Here is a 17,052-nt window from a genome sequence, read left to right on the forward strand (position 1 = left end):
CAATGGGATTGAGATCCAGGCTCTTTGCTGGCCATGGCAGAACATTCCTGTCTTGCAGGAAATCACACACAAAACGAGCAGTATGGCTGGTGGAATTGTCATGCTGGGGGGTCATGTCAGGATGAGCCTGCAGGAAGGGTACCACATGAGGAAGAAGGATGTCTTCCCTGTAACGCATAGCATTGAGATTGCCTGGAATGACAACAAGCTCAGTCCGATGATGCTGTGACACACCGCCCCAGACCATGACGGACCATCCACCTCCAAATCGATCCCGCTCCAGAGTACAGGCCTTTGTAACGCTCATTCCTTCGACGATAAACGTGAATCCGACCATCACCCCCGGTGAGACAAAACCGTGACTCGTCAGTGAAGAGCACTTTTGCCAGTCCTGTCTGGTCCAGCGACGGTGGGTTTGTGCCCATAGGCGACGTTGTTGCCGGTGATGTAAGGCAGGTCCTCACTAGACAACAGCCCTACAAGCCCTCAGTCCAGCCTCTCTAAGCCTATTGCGGACAGTCTGAGCACTAATGCGGGGATTGTGCATTCCTGGTGTAAATCGGGCAGTTGTTGTTGTTCGCATCCTGTACCTGTCCCGCAGGTGTGATGTTCGGATGTACCGATCCTGTGCAGGTGTTGTTACATGTGGTCTGCCACTGCGAGGACGATCAGCTGTCCGTCCTGTCTCCCTGTAGCCCTGTTTTAGGCGTCTCACAGTACGGACATTGCAATTTTTTGCCCTGGCCACATCTGCAGTCCTCATGCCTCCTTGCAGCATGCCTAAGGCACGTTCACGCAGATGAGTAGGGACCATGGGCATCTTAATGTTTGTGTTTTTCAGAGTCAGTAGAAAGGCCTCTTTAGTGTCCTAAGTTTTCCACACAAGGCCACACAAGCTTAGAACGGGACCACCGAGTGCTGAAGCACGTAGCGCGTAAAAAACGTCTGTTTCCAACTTTGTGTCAACAGTTTGGGGAAGGTGCCTTCCTGTTCAGCATGATAATGTCCCCTGCACAAAGTAGGATCCATACAGAAATGGTTCATCGAGATCTGTGTGGAAAAACTTGACTGGCCTTCACAGAGCACTGACCTCAACCCCTTCAACTCTCTGCACCTTCAACTCTCTGCCTTGTCCAGTCAGTGTTCCCCCTCCACAAAATACAACCGACAGATATTTTTATAAATAATTATGAAAAACCTGGGATTAAAAATGAAGTTTAGTAAATAAAATAAAAATGTACAGGAAAAATCAGAGGGGGCACGTGCTCTTGTGCCCCCTATGGGCAAGATGCATCTGTGTATAGTTACAGTAGCCTCAAAATGTGGCTGTGGATGTGTTACTCATTTTAAGGTTGAATATTACATTAGTTTGTAAGATAGCCTTAACTTGGACCTCCCAAGTGGCGCAGCCACCTAAGGCACTGCATCGCAGTGCTAGAGGCGTCACTACATCGCAGTACCAGCAGCGTCACTTATGACCAGGGTTCGATCCCAGAAGGTATCACTACCGGCCGTGATCGGGAGTCCCATAGGGAGACGCACAATTGGCCCAGCGTCGTCTGGGTTAGGGGAGGGTTTGGCCAGAGGGGCTTTACTTGACTCATTGTGCTCTAGTGACTTCTTGTGGTGGGCCGGGCGCTTGTAGGCTGACCTCGGGAGTCAGGTGTTTCCTCCGGCACATTGGAGCGGCTGGCTTCCGGTTTAAGCAGGCGGGTGTTATTAAGAAGCGCAGTTTGGCAAGTAATGTTTCGGAGGACGCATGACTCGACCTTCGCCTCCCGAGCCCTTTGGGGAGTTGCAGTGATAAGACAAGATCGAAATTGGGGAGAAAAAGGGGGTAAAAAAGATAGATATTTATGTACATATATTCCAAAAAAGATCGCCTTAACTTTAGGCTATTTACTGTACTACAAAAGTAATATCCAATTGTGTTTGGTTGACAATGCAACTAAATATTAACATTTAAAGGAGATATTTACATCTCAGCCCATTCTTTAACTTTTATTTTTGGTCGAGTTGGAGACGTGAATCCAACACATAATTAATAGGCTATTTATTGTATTTATTAATTTGAAAAAGAAAAATACTGGAATTAAAGCGAGACTAATCAGTGACACAGATGAATCTCCTTGAAATGTTTATATTAGGTTGCGTTGACAACTAAACACATAATTCAATATCACTACATGTTATTACATTTGAAATCAACTGGAGCTTGAAACCCTAGGCCAATTGTATTGTCTATTTTTTTAATATTCTGGATTGAATTGAAACAATAGCTGTTTACTTTGTAAATGCTATATAGGCCTAAATAGCATAATTGATTATACAGTATATGAGTGAAAGTATGGGCATATTTAATTTGCTTTGTTAAACCTACCCTCTGGCGTGACTTCGATAGCAACAATGAATCTATTTCCCTTTTTTATTCGAGATCCATTCTCAACAATCGTTCTCACCATAGCACATTGGTGATAGTCAGTGACAGATATCATAGCTAAGCTGGGCTTGGTTCAAATCCTTGATGGGAAACCAAAGGGTAACTGCAGATAGATTAATTTTCCAGTAGGAGGTACTGAACAGCCTGTTTTTTTCCTCATAGTGGATATAACGTTGAAGATCTGACGTTTTAAAGGTACAAATTAAACATTTTATACAAGATTTGTCTTTGTTGATATTTGGTTACCTTGATGACATAATACTGTGGTTGAAATTTTACCCTCAAAACAACAGTTTTCACTGATTACTTTTTTGAAACCCAATGTGTTTTCCATGTAAATTCCATGTCACAATACGCTGACAAATGACGTTGAAACAATGTTGATTCAACCAGTTTGTGCCAAGTTGGTAGGAAGCAATTTCAGATGCAGCCACATTCACATTTTTCAGCTGCCTCAGAGAAAGACGTCCCTCTTCTAGTGGTCCCCTAGGACAGTCAGTCAGGTCAATGTCAATCCTGTGTTTTGTCGTCTCAGGCCATCCACTCCCATCTGTGAGCTGCTGGAGCACAAGTACGCCCAGCGCTGGTTAGAGGAGCAGCAGGCCAAGGAGAGAGCCCTGGAGGAGAGGCAGCTCAACTTGGTGAGATTTGGGGACGAGTGGAGAGGAAAGGAGAGGAGGCTGGTTTAAAGGTAGCCAGGAGCAGTGTTCTCCAGGGTTTGGGTCAATTCCGTTTTTAATTAATGGGGTGTATTCTGAAATTGCATATTGCTTCCTTATGAGCATTTTTCCATTCATGAATTGAATGTCTATTTACTTCCTTCATTTACTTTATTTAAAACTGAATTGAGCCCAACTCATATGCACTCTGAATCCTGAAGACTGGCACACAAGGAAGGGGTTATATTTTTATATATTTTTTTTATAACCTGTTTTGGAGAAGCTATTACCAGCAATAGTAGTAAGTCGTACTTGTAGTGGTGGTAGAATAAGTATTTATATGTTCTATGTATGTCCATATCTTCTGCCATGGCTAACCTTGCAGCCTAAGCTGGGCCGCATCCAGGAGACACGGACAACTCTGTTGAGGAAGAGTCGGCCGATGCCCGAGTCCACCCCGCTGTGGAAGCTTCCCCGCTTCCAGCAGGTAAAAGCCTAGTACAGTAACACCACAGCACAGCTACAGGGTCACCAACACTCCAGCCTAGACAACCTAACCAGTATTATTGTAGTTGTTCTATTACCGTGCGTGCCTGTGTGAGTGAGTGAGTTGTATCCTGGTCTCCTGAAGGCATTTCTATACACAGTCCATAGGGAATCAGTGAGGAATGGAAGGCAAAATAGGGAAGGGGAGCAGAATAAAGAATAGACTGCCTTAGGGGATGTTTATAGTCAAATTTAAGATTTCCTCGCCTTTATTTACAACACACAGGCACACATAGACCCACACACCCTCAGTGATCCCCCTCACTCACCTACTTCATGGCTAGCAGAGGCCTCCAATTAAATCAAAAGTGATGTGTTTTTAGTGGTGTTTTACACTGACAATTGGGCTATCATTGTGACGGCGCTACCTGTCAGTGAGGCAATAAAAATACTCCATTGACAATGGCCACTGCTTCCAATTATGGGGGAATCAGCCTCCTGCCACGCTAACGATCCACGCGCACACACACACACACACACACACACACACACACACACACACAGTCTTCCCCACCTAACTTTACTTTCACAATCTTTTCCCATTCCTGCATATATGTTTTTGGTGCAAATTACACACACAAAATGGGGTGGCGTGCTGCCTGGTGGCGAGGTCTGCTTTCTATGCCTGTCAGCTTTAATGAGGCGATTTAAGGTTTATTTTGGCGGCACGCGTACCACTAAAGTCTTTCTTGTCTGACAGCTGACGGTGAAAGGCGAATGTTAACCTTATAAAATACTAAACAATCCTCAGTATTTTCTGTCGAGTAGAATTTCTGATTGCTCTGAGTTCGACATTTGCATCCCTGACTTTTCCGGCATGCTCCGTGTTTCATCTGCTCATCATTTGTTTGTTTGTGTTGTCATTTTTTTCTTTTGCTTCTCTCAATTCTATCTTTGTTGAATCGCTTGTTTTTTCTTCCCCGTTTCAATAAGATACTATCGTTCCACAGGATACATGATTTCATACCAAACAAAGACAACATAATAAATAAGTAAATATTTAAATAAACAAATGACACACAGGCAAAAAGTTACACTGTACTTTTTTCTTGCTTGTAGATTTGATAAGGGAACTGATAGGAGCTGTTTTCTCTGTATTTGAAGCATCTTACAAGCAATTTGCAACATGTCAAATGTAAGAAAAAAGTGTGTACTTGCAGGATTAACTGGCAGTCCATATCTGAGAACAACTTTTATTCCAAATTCTAAATGTATTTTATACAGTACTCTTCCACAATCCATACACAGAAATCTAAATGCCTGGAAGAAAGAGTGAGAAGAGCCAGTGGAGATGCATTAGATGTACTCCTCAAACTCTCCATCACATCTTTCAGTGGTACTCACACATTGGAGTTAATCCACATGGCAGGTCCCTTTCATTTTGTTTCCAGTGTTGAGCCCTATCTGGCAGGATGAATTGATCGAAGAGCCCAGAGTCATATCTGTATATACACAAGACTTTCCTACATATCTCTATATAAAACATTGCCATATAAGACTGGGCCAAGTCAAACTCACCATAACATATCTATTTACAAGCCAAACTCACCATCACTGTTTGTCTCTTACCTGCAGGTTGGCCCAGCTCTGGACACCTTCCGGGATCCATATGCTAGAAAGAAGGCCTTCAATGCACACTTCTCAGACTCCGTGGCACAGACAGGACAGCTGGGCCAGGGAACCTACACTGTGGGCTAAAACATACATAGAGAAGAGTCTATGTAGTAACTGTTGGGGTAGGGAGGCAAAGTCTTATTTTCCAACCAGCCTTAATCAAATTGCTCTCAGATGCAATCAACCTAATATATATATATATATATATATATATATATATTACTCATACTGACAATATTATTATCATGGGATTTGACTGATTTCCGGCCGGACTTACACTGTTACCACCACAAGGATTTGTAATATAATGTTTGTAGACTACACTACTCTTTAACTCAGCGAGAAGGTAAAGTACAAAACACTCAAATGCTATGAATATGTTTTCCTGGAAAAATAAAGGAAAAATATTTTAAGTTATTCAAATATGCTAATATTGCTTCACTTTTCACTGTTTGTTATTAGGTCATAGCTTGGCTATAAATCTTTTTCTCGGGTTGTGTTCCAAGTATAAAACATTTAAATGGAAAAGTCAGACTGATTTAGGGTCATTTATTTAAATAAATTCATATATTCTATTTTCTGTTTGTTTGCCTACATAGAAAAGAATATGTTTTCTATGTTAATTCGCATAATATAAGGAAAACCACAACCTATACATATGGTACAATACTATATGTATACTGAACAAAAAAGCAACATGCAACAATATCATCGATTTTACTGATTTACTGTACATGTAAGGAAATCAGTAATTTGAAAAAAATTAAATAGGCCCTAATCTATAGATTTAATGACTGGGCAGTGGCGCAGCCATGAGTGGGCCTGGGAGGGCATAGGCCCACTCACCTGGGAATCAAAATGAGTTTGTCAGAATTGGTTTTCCACACAAAAAGGACTATTACAGACAGACATACGCCTCAGTTTCATCAGCTGTCCGGCTGGCTGGTCTCAGATGATCCCGCAGGTGAAGAAGCCGGGTGTGGAGGTCCTGGGCTGGCGTGGTTACATGTGGTCTGCAGTTTTGAGGCTGGTTGGAAGTACAGCCATATTCTCTAAAACAACGTAAAACGGGTTATGGTAGAAAAGTTAACATTACATTCTCTGGCAACAGCTCTGGTGGACATTCCTGCAGTCAGCATGCCAATTGCACACTCTTCAAAACTTGAGACATCTGTGGCATTGTGTTATTTCATCTTATGAAACCAACACTTTACATGTTGCACATTTATTTTTGTTCAGTACATATAGCTGACACTCCCAAACTCGCTCCACAGCAACCCTAGTAGATGAGCTGAGCACAACTGCAGATCCAGGTCAAAGCAATATTATAAAGGGCGTCACGCTGCTTGCTAAGCCATACCGCTTTCTCCCGAGCCAGCTCATACCAAGATGTGAAACTCAGGACCTCTGCCTCACAAATACACATGACAGGCCTCTTGAAGCATTCTAACCTGTTGCGCAACTGCAGGCTAAGGAGTGAGTTTCATAGATCCTCATCTGCTACATCTCCTTAAATATCAGACTGGGAAGAACTGACATTCACGACTCCCCCCCTCCCCATTATACCTACACCTAACATTCCAATTCAACAAATATGAATATGTACACATTGAAATACATATTTCTGCAGTGGCAAGAAGTGAAAAAATAAACAACCCGGTTAGACATGGATTACCAAGGAAAAACTACATCTAGGTTACCAGAGGACTATTGCCAGCGTTGGTAAAGGTGTTATGAATCAGTGTGGAAAATATCTGTACAGGAGATATAATTTATGATGCCCAAGCCAAATATCTGTATCATATTTACAGTAATGAGGGGTGAGATGAAACAGGATGGTAGTGGTTGAATCCACCCTTCCCCCACTCCTCCCCTCAGTTATCACCAAAACCTCTCTGAGCCAATGGGCTCAGGGCATTGTTAGAGACACCTTTAAAAGCTGACAATTGTGCTTTAGTTGTGAACAGGGTCACTAGGGGACTTTGTGTATTATTTTATGTTTGCTTGGGGCCACAACATCAACCATATACAGTACCAGTAAACGCATCATGTTGGTTCGTGTCGTCAGTGTCTCCTTGTTTCCTCAAAGGCAGGACGTGACTGCAGACTGCATGGACTTTAAGACTGGTGCTGAAATGAACTCGCTTACTAGTTGAGGTCCTTCCCTTACAGGGGAAGTTTACTCTACAAAACATGTGGAATTAGGCTATTATTAACCTAGGATATTTTTTTGGGGGGGGTGAGAATAGCATACAGTGTCGTTTTCAGAACATATACATATATTTCTACAGACACGCTGCAGTAAAACGCGTAGGCCTAATGACGGAAAGTGGATAAAAACAAATTGCCTGGTCAAAGTTGTTTCAGGATTTTCCAACAGGACAGTTGACTTGGTCTCAAATTGTAGTTTAAAAGTACGAAATTACCCAGTTGCCCTGTTCATATTTATCATGGAGGTCTCCACAAACGGGTCGAGTTTTGGTGTTGACTCTCTGCTGTCTCACAGACCAGCAAGCCCACACTTTTTGAAAGGAGACAGTTTGATCGAAAAATGCCGGTCTCCACTGGAGTTAAGCCCGAGGTCCGTCCTGGAAAGCGGCTGCTCATCTCCCCTCTCCCCGCGACTGGAGTCTGTCGAAGATGCAATGCACAGACATGATTTTGCACTGGAGTCCTCGCTACAGCATGGGCAACTGCCCCAGCCACGGACAGTCGCATCATCTTTTCTTATTCGGGATATTCTTGCAGACTGTAACAAACCACTTGCAGCATGTGCCCCATACAAGAGTCATGAACATCCCATGCCAGATTCCGAGCATTTTGAGTCCAAAATAGCGGACGACTTTATGGATAAAATCCACAGCATCTCGTCCTCGGAAACTGAATACAAAGGTAAGCTTTATTACTTGACAGTCCGTAAAACAAGTTCACAGTGAGTTAATCGCTCATATAGACGGCTATTTTAAGAATTTTCAAATTATGATAGGCCTATAAATAGCCGAATGTCTGATAAATTAAAGAAAAAAACGTTCATTAAAATAACTAGGCTATCATATTAGTTCATCAATTATATGAAGACATTAGGCATATAGCCCAATACCCTTGGTTTGTAGGCCGACTTTCTATACATTAGTATTTATATTGAGAGAAAATAAAATTGCGCGCCCATTTAACTGCCTTTAAAGCCACTTACTTTGAAAATGCAAACAGAAAAAATCTAAATAGTCCTATATGATGATTTGTTCAATAAGGCCTTTAAGCGTAAACAATGTATCCAGCGTGGTTAATAGACGATGGTTGCAGCTAACATAAATATGATAATAATGTAATTTGACTAGGACTATTATAGGCCACTTTAATATTATAGACCGTTCCTTATTTGTGATCAACCTGAAAGTGTGTGCGTCAAACCATCATCTCATCCTTACATTGACCAATATAAATGTGGGGGCCTAATAATGCCTATGATGACTGGTTTTCATTTCATGGATGAGTGGTGTTTCGTATATCAGATTGTCTCTCTCTCTAGTTGGTTTATCTTCCACCGATACATCCAATTGTTCGGGGATTGGCTGCAATTTGTCTACCTGATAATCAGATTTGTAACCCGAGGATCTTGTCAGCTCTATATTTCGGGTTTATCCACGGTCCTGTGAAGTCGCGCCAGTCAGTTGACTGGTTTCCATCCCTTGTGGATCAATTAACTGGATTATTGTACTCCCTGAGAATCAGATCGGCCCATATAAAAACCAGTTTTCGCGCTTCACATATCCACTGTGCAATAACCATGAAAACAACCGATATATTTTATGTGGCAGTTATAGGCCTATAGCCTAAGAAATCCCTATCCAATCATAACCATGATTTTAGGCCAACCGGAAAATGTGCAGGTCAAAATTATATCCTTTATGATTCTGGTTATATTTTGGTCATGTATCTAATTGTAAATACATGTTCATTAATTTTAGCGCGAGACCGTGACATGGACAGCAGCAGAGACAGTCCGTCGTCTCGGCTGAAGAAGCCCCGGAAAGCTCGAACCGCTTTCAGTGATCACCAGCTGGCCCAGCTCGAGCGCAGCTTCGAAAGGCAGAAATATCTGAGTGTGCAGGACAGAATGGAGTTGGCAGCTTCGCTCAACCTCAGCGACACTCAGGTCAAAACTTGGTACCAGAACAGACGGTGAGTTGCAAGACAGATCGAAACCGTAATTTGTAATTAATGTAAGTAGGCCTAGTTATTGGATTCAGCCACTCAAAAATACGTTATTACAAACATATAGTTTTGGCTAAGTCCTCCCATATCGTTGTGAAGAAATTACACGTAACACAATTACGGACAACACATGAATACATGCATAATCAATTACTGCATTCTGTATCAATAATTTACGTGACGTGCTGTTATTACAGAATTGCTATAATTATTATTTACCCATAAAATGGCTGTCAACTGTGAGGAGACTTGACATATTTTCCCCCTAATGTAGCTACATTGTTTATTTAATAAACAGGTCTGTTGGGTGAGTAAAGTAGGCCTATGAAATATTCTGGGTAACATCCAATTCTATTTCCTCCTGCTTGTTATAATTGCAGATAACGATGGCCAATAAATTGTACCTATAGCTTGATTTTGTTCTCTAAACCCTAATTTTCCTTTTTAGAACGAAATGGAAGCGCCAGACCGCGGTTGGACTGGAATTGTTGGCCGAAGCTGGCAACTACTCGACTCTTCAAAGAATGTTTCCCTCGCCATATTTTTACTCACAAAGTCTGGTTTCGAACCTAGATACCACAGCGGGCTTATATCTGTACAGAGGACCCTCGGCACCACCACCTATCCAGCGTCCGCTGTTTCCACGAATCCTCCTCCATGGTCTTCAGGGAGGCGGGGAGCCGCTCTCCTCTCTATCTGGGGTCCTCCCTCGACCTACACATCGATGAACGGACATAGCTGTCAGCAGCCACGCTAGCTCCTCGCTGACAAACAAATGGGACTGCACATGAACAAAATTACATGACTTTGAAAGTCGAAACTTTATTTGGGTCGATATTTGTGAAATGTAGTGAACAGTTTGGCTTTAGGGGAAAAATGACAAATAAACGTGTCTGTAGGCCAATGTGTAGGCTAATTGAACATGGTGTGTTTCAGAGCGGGCCTTCATATTTTTTTAGGCTGACGAATAGGCTCTTTTATCAACGTGGAATTATTGGATTGAGGCCGAAATGCTATTTTGTGTTAGCACAAATTTGGGTCTGGATTACATTTGTTTTGCTGAAATTATGCGTTAGAGCTGGCAAAGGCAATCTTCCCACATTTGCGTATACTGCATCCACGATAAACGCTGCAACGCCGCCCCCATCGGAAATTAGCTTTACATTTCGATCACGCAATCTGTAACGTTTAAGCGATACTGTTTTTAGAGAATAACGGCTATATTCAAACAAAACCAAAATAAACACGTGGTTATAGCCTATGTTTATAACAATATATATGTCCACGATAATTGCAAATAATGGAGATGTGGGGACCTACATTCCAGATTTAATTCAATTATGATATTCACTTTTCGTTCCGCTCAAATTGGACGACCAATATGGGGCAACAGTGAAACTTTTTGAACATGAAAGATAGTCTTATTTGAAATTGTTCGCGCAATGTCATGTGGTTGTTTCAAAGTATCCTATCCCAGTTAAAGCCAAAACATGGGGATGTATTTACGTTTTTTAAATGTATAAATACGTTCTACGAAAATTACCCTTCACTCAAAATATGTGGTTGAAAGAAGATTTAGTACAGTCAGCCTAGACTGAGTTTTCATTTTATTAGGCCTGTTTAACTTTTATTTTGACAGGGAGTCATGTTAGCCAATCAATGGGCACAGAATTGCACACTGGCCTCTAAGGTTTAAAATAAATTAAGGAATCATTAGAAATGAAAGCAAAACGTGGCCTAGGGTGGTCTAGCAGTCTAGCCGCTGCCTCTGGTGCACAAAACAACCCCAGATAGGTGCTGTGAAATGTGTTGTTTTACATGGTCAGCCATAGTAGTAGGAGGCCCTGGAGCAAATTAGCGTTTAGTGCCTTGCTCAAGGGCACAGAAGATTTTTCACCTTGTCGCTCGGACATTCGAACCAGCAACCTTCTTCTTCAGCACACTCTCCTCTTTCATCTCTAAACATACAACTAAAGGATCTTTAATAAAGGCCCAATGCAGTCAAAAACATAACTTCTCTATTTTATATATATATATATATATATTATATATATATATATACACATATAATATATATATATACACTATGTTGGAATAATACTGTGAAATTGTGAAAATGATAATGCCCTTTTATTGTAAGTTAAATTAAGTGGGAACGGTCGGGAATGGTGTGTTGACAAACATAACTCTTAAAATATAGCCTACATGTAAAATACAAATCTAGGTGAATTCGACAATTAGCTGTCAAATTCATTTCAGATTTGGTCAAAATTTATGTTTTGCAGAAGGCTACCTATAGCCTGCATTTTACACTTGATTTAAGTTGCACAAAATCTAATTCCAATTCCAATCAAGTGTTCAAATCTAAAATGCACTTGGTGGAGAGCTGAAACTTTACAAAATTCTTGTTCATTTCTAAACCACACAGAGAATTAAAGTAATCCCATAGAAATACAGTTGTAGTTGGAAGTTTACATAGACTTAGGTTGGAGTCTTTAAAATTCATTTTTCAACCACTCCACACATTTCTTGTTAATTAACAAACTATAGTTTTGGCAAGTCGGTTAGGACATCGAATTTGTGCATGACACAAGTCATTTTTCCAACACTTGTTTACATACAGATTATTTCACTGTATCACAATTTCAATAGGTCAAAAGTTTACATACACTAAGTTGACTGTGCTTTTAAACAGCTTGGAAAATACCAGAAAATTATGTCATGGCTTTAGAAGCTTCTGATAGGCTAATTGACATAATAAAGAGTCAATTGGAGGTGTACCTGTGGATGTATTTCAAGGCCTACCTTTGCTTGATATCATGGGAAAATCAAAAGAAATCAGCCAAGACTTCAGAAAAAAGATTGTAGACATCCACAAGTCTGGTTCATCCTTGGGAGCAATTTCCAAACACCTGAAGGTACCATGTTCATCTGTACAAACAATAGTACGCAAGTATAAACACCATGGGACCATGCAGCCATCATAACGCTCAGGAAGGAGACGCGTTCTGTCTCCTAGAGATGAATGTACTTTGGTTCGAAAAGTGCAAATCAATCCCAGAACAACAGCAAAGGACTCTGTGAAGATGCTGGAGGACATAGGTACAAAGTATCTATGTATCCACATCCACAGTAAAACAAGTCCTATATCGACATAACCTGAAAGGCCCCTCAACGAGGAAGAAGCCACTGCTTCAAAACCGCCATAAAAAAGCCAGACTACGGTCTGCAACTGCACATGAGGACAAAGATCGTACTTTTTGGAAAAATGTCCTCTGGTCTAATGAAACAAAAATATAACCTTTTGGCCATAATGACTATCGTTATGTTGGGAGGAAAAAGGGGGAGGCTTGCAAGCCGAAGAATACCATCCCAACCGTGAAGCACGGTTGTGGGCGTGCTTTGCTGCAGGGACTGGTGCACTTTACAAAATAGATGGCATCATGAGGGAAAATGAAGTGGATATATTGAAGCAACATCTCAAGACATCAGTAGGAAGTTAAAGCTTAGTCGCTAATGGGTCTTCCAAATGGACAATGACCCCAAGCATACTTCCAAAGTTGTGGCAAAATGGCTTAAGGACAACAAAGGCAAGGTATTGGAGTGGCCATCACAAAGCCCTGACCACAATCCTATAGAAAATGTGTGGGCAGAACTGAAAAAGCATGTGCGAGCAAGGAGGCCTACAAAACTGACTCAGTTACACCAGCTCTGTCAGGAGGAATGGGCCAAAATTCACCCAACTGCTTGTTGAAGGCTACCCAAAACGTTTGACCCAAGTTAAACAATTTAAAGGCAATTCTACCAAATACACTCTATTAGTATGTAAACTTCTGACCCACTGGAATGTGATGAAAGACATACAAACTGAAATAAATCATTCTCTACACTATTATTCTGACATTTCACATTCTTAAAATAAAGTGGCGATCCTAACTGACCTAAGGCAGGGAATTTTTACTCTGATTAAATGTCAGGAACTGTGAAAAACTGAGTTTAAATGTATTTGGCTAAGGTGTATGTAAACTTCCAACATCAACTGTAGGTCTAATCAATAGTTACAAACCCACTTGTAATTGCTTAAAACGAATTGTCAATATGGCAGTAGTTGTAGGCTATAACTAATGTTGTGGCGGACCATCTGAACAGCTGACATTATTTGTCAACAATAGATTTGCCAAACAATTAGTCAACAAAATATTGAATGAGTGATTATCAATGACTCCCCCCAAAGTGCTGGTGATGGTGTCTTGGGCTCTTGGCCAAAATGCGATAGCAGCTGGTGACCAGCTGATACTGCCCAATATGACCGTGGAGAGACTGGGACAGGACAGCTGGTCAGCGGCGACGCATGCAACACTCCTGACTCCTCAACCCGGCTAGAAAGCTACTCTACCTAGTGATTGGTGAAATTCAAGCCAACCAAACTTGTGAAATGGCCCCCAACGATTAAAATAAAAAGACAATGTGTTTTGGTTAGAAGTGAACAAATTAGGAATGGATCAAAATGTACATAATTGGGTACTTGGAGGAAAATGGGGGAGGGTCATGCTTTTTCAATTTCAGTCAAGGGGAGGGTTTAGTATTTTCTAAATCTAGTCCAGGGGAGGGTCGTGTAATTTGTAATCGATTAAATATCAACATTTCTTAGTGTTTTAGAATTACTTGCATTACTTACTTGCAATTCAACAGCTCAGACACGAGACATATGTGGCAGGGTCTAGTCAATCATGGATTACAAAACGAAAACCAGCTCCGTCGCGGATACCGACGTCTTGCTCCCAGACAAACTATACAACTTCTCTGCTCGCTTTGAGGACAATACAGTGCCACTGACACGGCCCGATACCACAATCTGCTGTGAGGGCTCTACTTCACTGCAGCCAACGTGAGTAAAACATTTAAACGCGTTAACCCTCGAAGACTGTCGGCCCAGACAGCATCCCTAGCCGCGTCCTCAGAGCATGCTCAGACCAGCTGGCTGGTGTGATTATGGACATAATCAATCCCTATCCCAGTCTGCTGTTCCCACATGCTTCAAGAGGGCCACCATTGTTCCTGTTCCCAAGAAAGCTAAGGTAACTGAGCTAAACGACTATCGCCCCGTAGCACTCAATTCAGTCATCATGAAGTGCTTTGAGAGACTAGTCAAGGATCATATCACCTCCACCCTACCCGACACCCTAGACCCACTCCAATTTGCTTACCGCCCCAATAGGTCCACAGATGACGCAATCACACTGCACACTACCCTAACCCATCTGGAAAAGAGGAATACCCATGTAAGAATGCTGTTCATCGATTACAGATCAGTATTTAACACCATAGTACCCTCCAAAGTCGTCATTAAGCTTGAGACCCTGGGTCTTGACCCCGCCCTGTGCAACAGGGTCCTGGACTATCTGACGGCCGCACCCAGGTGGTGAGGGCAGGAAACATCTCCACCCCGCTGATCCTCAACACTGGGGTCTCACAAGGGTGCGTTCTCAGTCCTCTCCTGTACTCCCTGTTCACCCATGACTGCGTGGCCATGCATGCCTCCAGCTCAATCATAAAGTTTGCAGACGACACTACAGTGGTAGGCTTGATTACCAACAATGACGAGGTGAGGGCCCTCTGAGTGTGGGGTCAGGAAAATAAACTCACACTCAAATGCCAACAAAACAAAGGAGATGATCGTGGACTTCAGGAAAAGGCAGAGGGTGCACCCCCCTATACACATCGACGGGACAGTAGTGGAGAAGGTGGAAAGTTAAGTTCCTCGGCGTACACATTCACGGACACACTGAAATGGTCCACCCACACAGACAGTGTGGTGAAGAAGGCACAACAGTGCCTCTTCAAGCTCTGGAGGCTGAAGAAATTTGGCTTGTCACCAAAACCCCTCAAACTTTTACAGATGCACATTCGAGAGCATCCTGTCGGGCTGTTTCACCGCCTGGTACAGCAACTGCTCCGCCCACAATTGTAAGGCTCTCCAGAGGAGAGTGAGGTCTGCACAACGCATCACCGGGGGAAAACTACCTTCCCGCCATGAAACCTATACCACCCAATGTCACAGGAAGGCCAAAAAGATCATCAAGGACAACAACCACCCGAGCCACTGCCTGTTCACCCCGCTATCATCCAGAAGGCGAGGTCAGTACAGGTGCATCAAAGCTAGGGCTGAGAGACTGAAAAACAGCTTCTATCTCAAGGCCATCAGACTGTTAAACAGCCATCACTAACATTGAGTGGCTGCTGCCAACATACTGACTCAAATCTCTAGCCACTTTAATAATTAGATGTAATAAAAGTATCAGTAGTCACTTTAAACAATGCCACTTTATATAATGTTTACAAATCCTACATTACTCATCTCATATGAATATACTCTACACCATCTTGCCTATGCCGTACAGCCATCCATTTATATGTACATATTCTTATTCATTCCTTTATAGTCAGAACTAGAAGGACAAGCATTTCGCTACACTCACATTAACATCTGCTAAACATGTGTATGTAATCAATAGTTGATTTGATCTCTGATTCTCCGCTGGGTGCGCAATATCAAGTGCGCCTATAGGCTATTTAGTGTGGTTTCAATCAAAATATCCATAGCCTATAGACTACAAAGTGCCTGCTTGGAGAAACAAAGTGTAAAGTTATATTTCTAAGATAGCTGCTGGGACGGTGTAAATAAAACTAGGCTGCATTACACACTGCAATGGACATTAGAACCCTGGGCCCCGGCCTGCTCTCCTCTTGCTGATCAAAAAATTGTGTGTGCTGCCTAACAAATGGCTGTGCTGTGTAGGCCTACGGTGGCAGTTCAGGAGTCAAAGGCTTCTTCCGAAAATAATTTTGGATTATGCCTAGTCCTAAAAATCTTGCGTGTGGACTAGCCTATAGCCTATGTTCTGTTCAGTTCGAAAAAGAGAGCATTAACATGAGGACAGGTCAACCTTGATAGCTTGCTACTACTATAATTGATTTAATTAAAAACCATATACAATGCATTCAGAAAGTATTCAGACCCTTGGAGTTTTTCCACATTTTGTTATGTTACAGCCTTATTCTAAAAGGGATTAAGTTAGTTTTTCACCAATCTACACACAATACCCTATAATGACAAAGCAAAAATAGTTTTTTAAAAGTTGGCAAATATATAAAAATGTAAAAACCCGGAAATATCACATTTAAATAAGTATTCATACCGTTTACTAAGTACTTTGTTGAAGCACCTTTGGCAGCGATTACAGCCTTCGAGTCTTCTTGGGTACGACGCACAAACTTGGCACACATGTGTTTGGGGAGTTTCTCCCATTCTTCTCTACAGATCCTCTAAAGCTCTGTCAGGTTGGATAAAGGCCTGCATTTAAAAAAAGCCTGATTGTTGGAGTGCTGCAGAGATAGTGGTCTTTCTGGAAGGTTCTCCCATCTCCACAGAGGAACACTAGAGCTCTGTCAGAGAGACCATCGGGTTCTTGGTCACCTCCCCGACCAAGGCCCTTCTCCTCCGATTGCTCAGTTGGCAGGGCGCCCAGCTCTTGGAAGAGTATTGGTGGTTCCAAACTTCTTCCATTTAAGAATCGT

At 42.1% G+C, this 17,052-nt stretch overlaps 2 protein-coding genes across 2 annotated transcripts in view; both read left to right on the forward strand.

Moving 5' to 3' along the window:
- The window catches only part of cfap77 (cilia and flagella associated protein 77), a 71,108-nt gene extending 65,310 nt beyond the window's left edge, over positions 1-5,798 (forward strand). Inside the window, exons 5-7 of the mRNA XM_024418339.2 lie at positions 2,976-3,081; positions 3,485-3,586; positions 5,221-5,798. Of these exons, the coding sequence (XP_024274107.1) occupies positions 2,976-3,081; positions 3,485-3,586; positions 5,221-5,343 (331 nt within the window). The 3' untranslated portion in view covers positions 5,344-5,798. The remainder of the gene's footprint in view (positions 1-2,975; positions 3,082-3,484; positions 3,587-5,220) is intronic.
- Positions 5,799-6,798: 1,000 nt separating this feature from the next.
- barhl1a (BarH-like homeobox 1a) lies at positions 6,799-11,427 on the forward strand. Its single transcript, XM_024418340.2, has 3 exons — positions 6,799-8,151; positions 9,228-9,441; positions 9,923-11,427. Exons 1-3 carry the CDS (start codon positions 7,710-7,712, stop codon positions 10,200-10,202), a joined length of 936 nt encoding a protein of 311 aa, XP_024274108.1. The 5' UTR covers positions 6,799-7,709; the 3' UTR covers positions 10,203-11,427.
- The last annotated feature ends 5,625 nt before the right edge of the window (positions 11,428-17,052 follow it).

The sequence above is a fragment of the Oncorhynchus tshawytscha genome, unplaced genomic scaffold, assembly GCF_018296145.1.
Source record: "Oncorhynchus tshawytscha isolate Ot180627B unplaced genomic scaffold, Otsh_v2.0 Un_contig_766_pilon_pilon, whole genome shotgun sequence".
In the NCBI taxonomy this organism is placed as follows: Eukaryota; Metazoa; Chordata; class Actinopteri; order Salmoniformes; family Salmonidae; genus Oncorhynchus; species Oncorhynchus tshawytscha.

What these genes read in the sequence shown, in the direction of transcription:
- barhl1a (XM_024418340.2), top strand. Translation starts at nt 7,710, where the DNA reads ATGGAGGTCTCCACAAACGGGTCGAGTTTTGGTGTTGACTCTCTGCTG. An exon ending in CTCGGAAACTGAATACAAAG is followed by an intron (nt 8,152 to 9,227) that starts GTAAGCTTTATT and finishes CATTAATTTTAG; the next exon opens with CGCGAGACCGTGACATGGAC. An exon ending in ACTTGGTACCAGAACAGACG is followed by an intron (nt 9,442 to 9,922) that starts GTGAGTTGCAAG and finishes TTTCCTTTTTAG; the next exon opens with AACGAAATGGAAGCGCCAGA.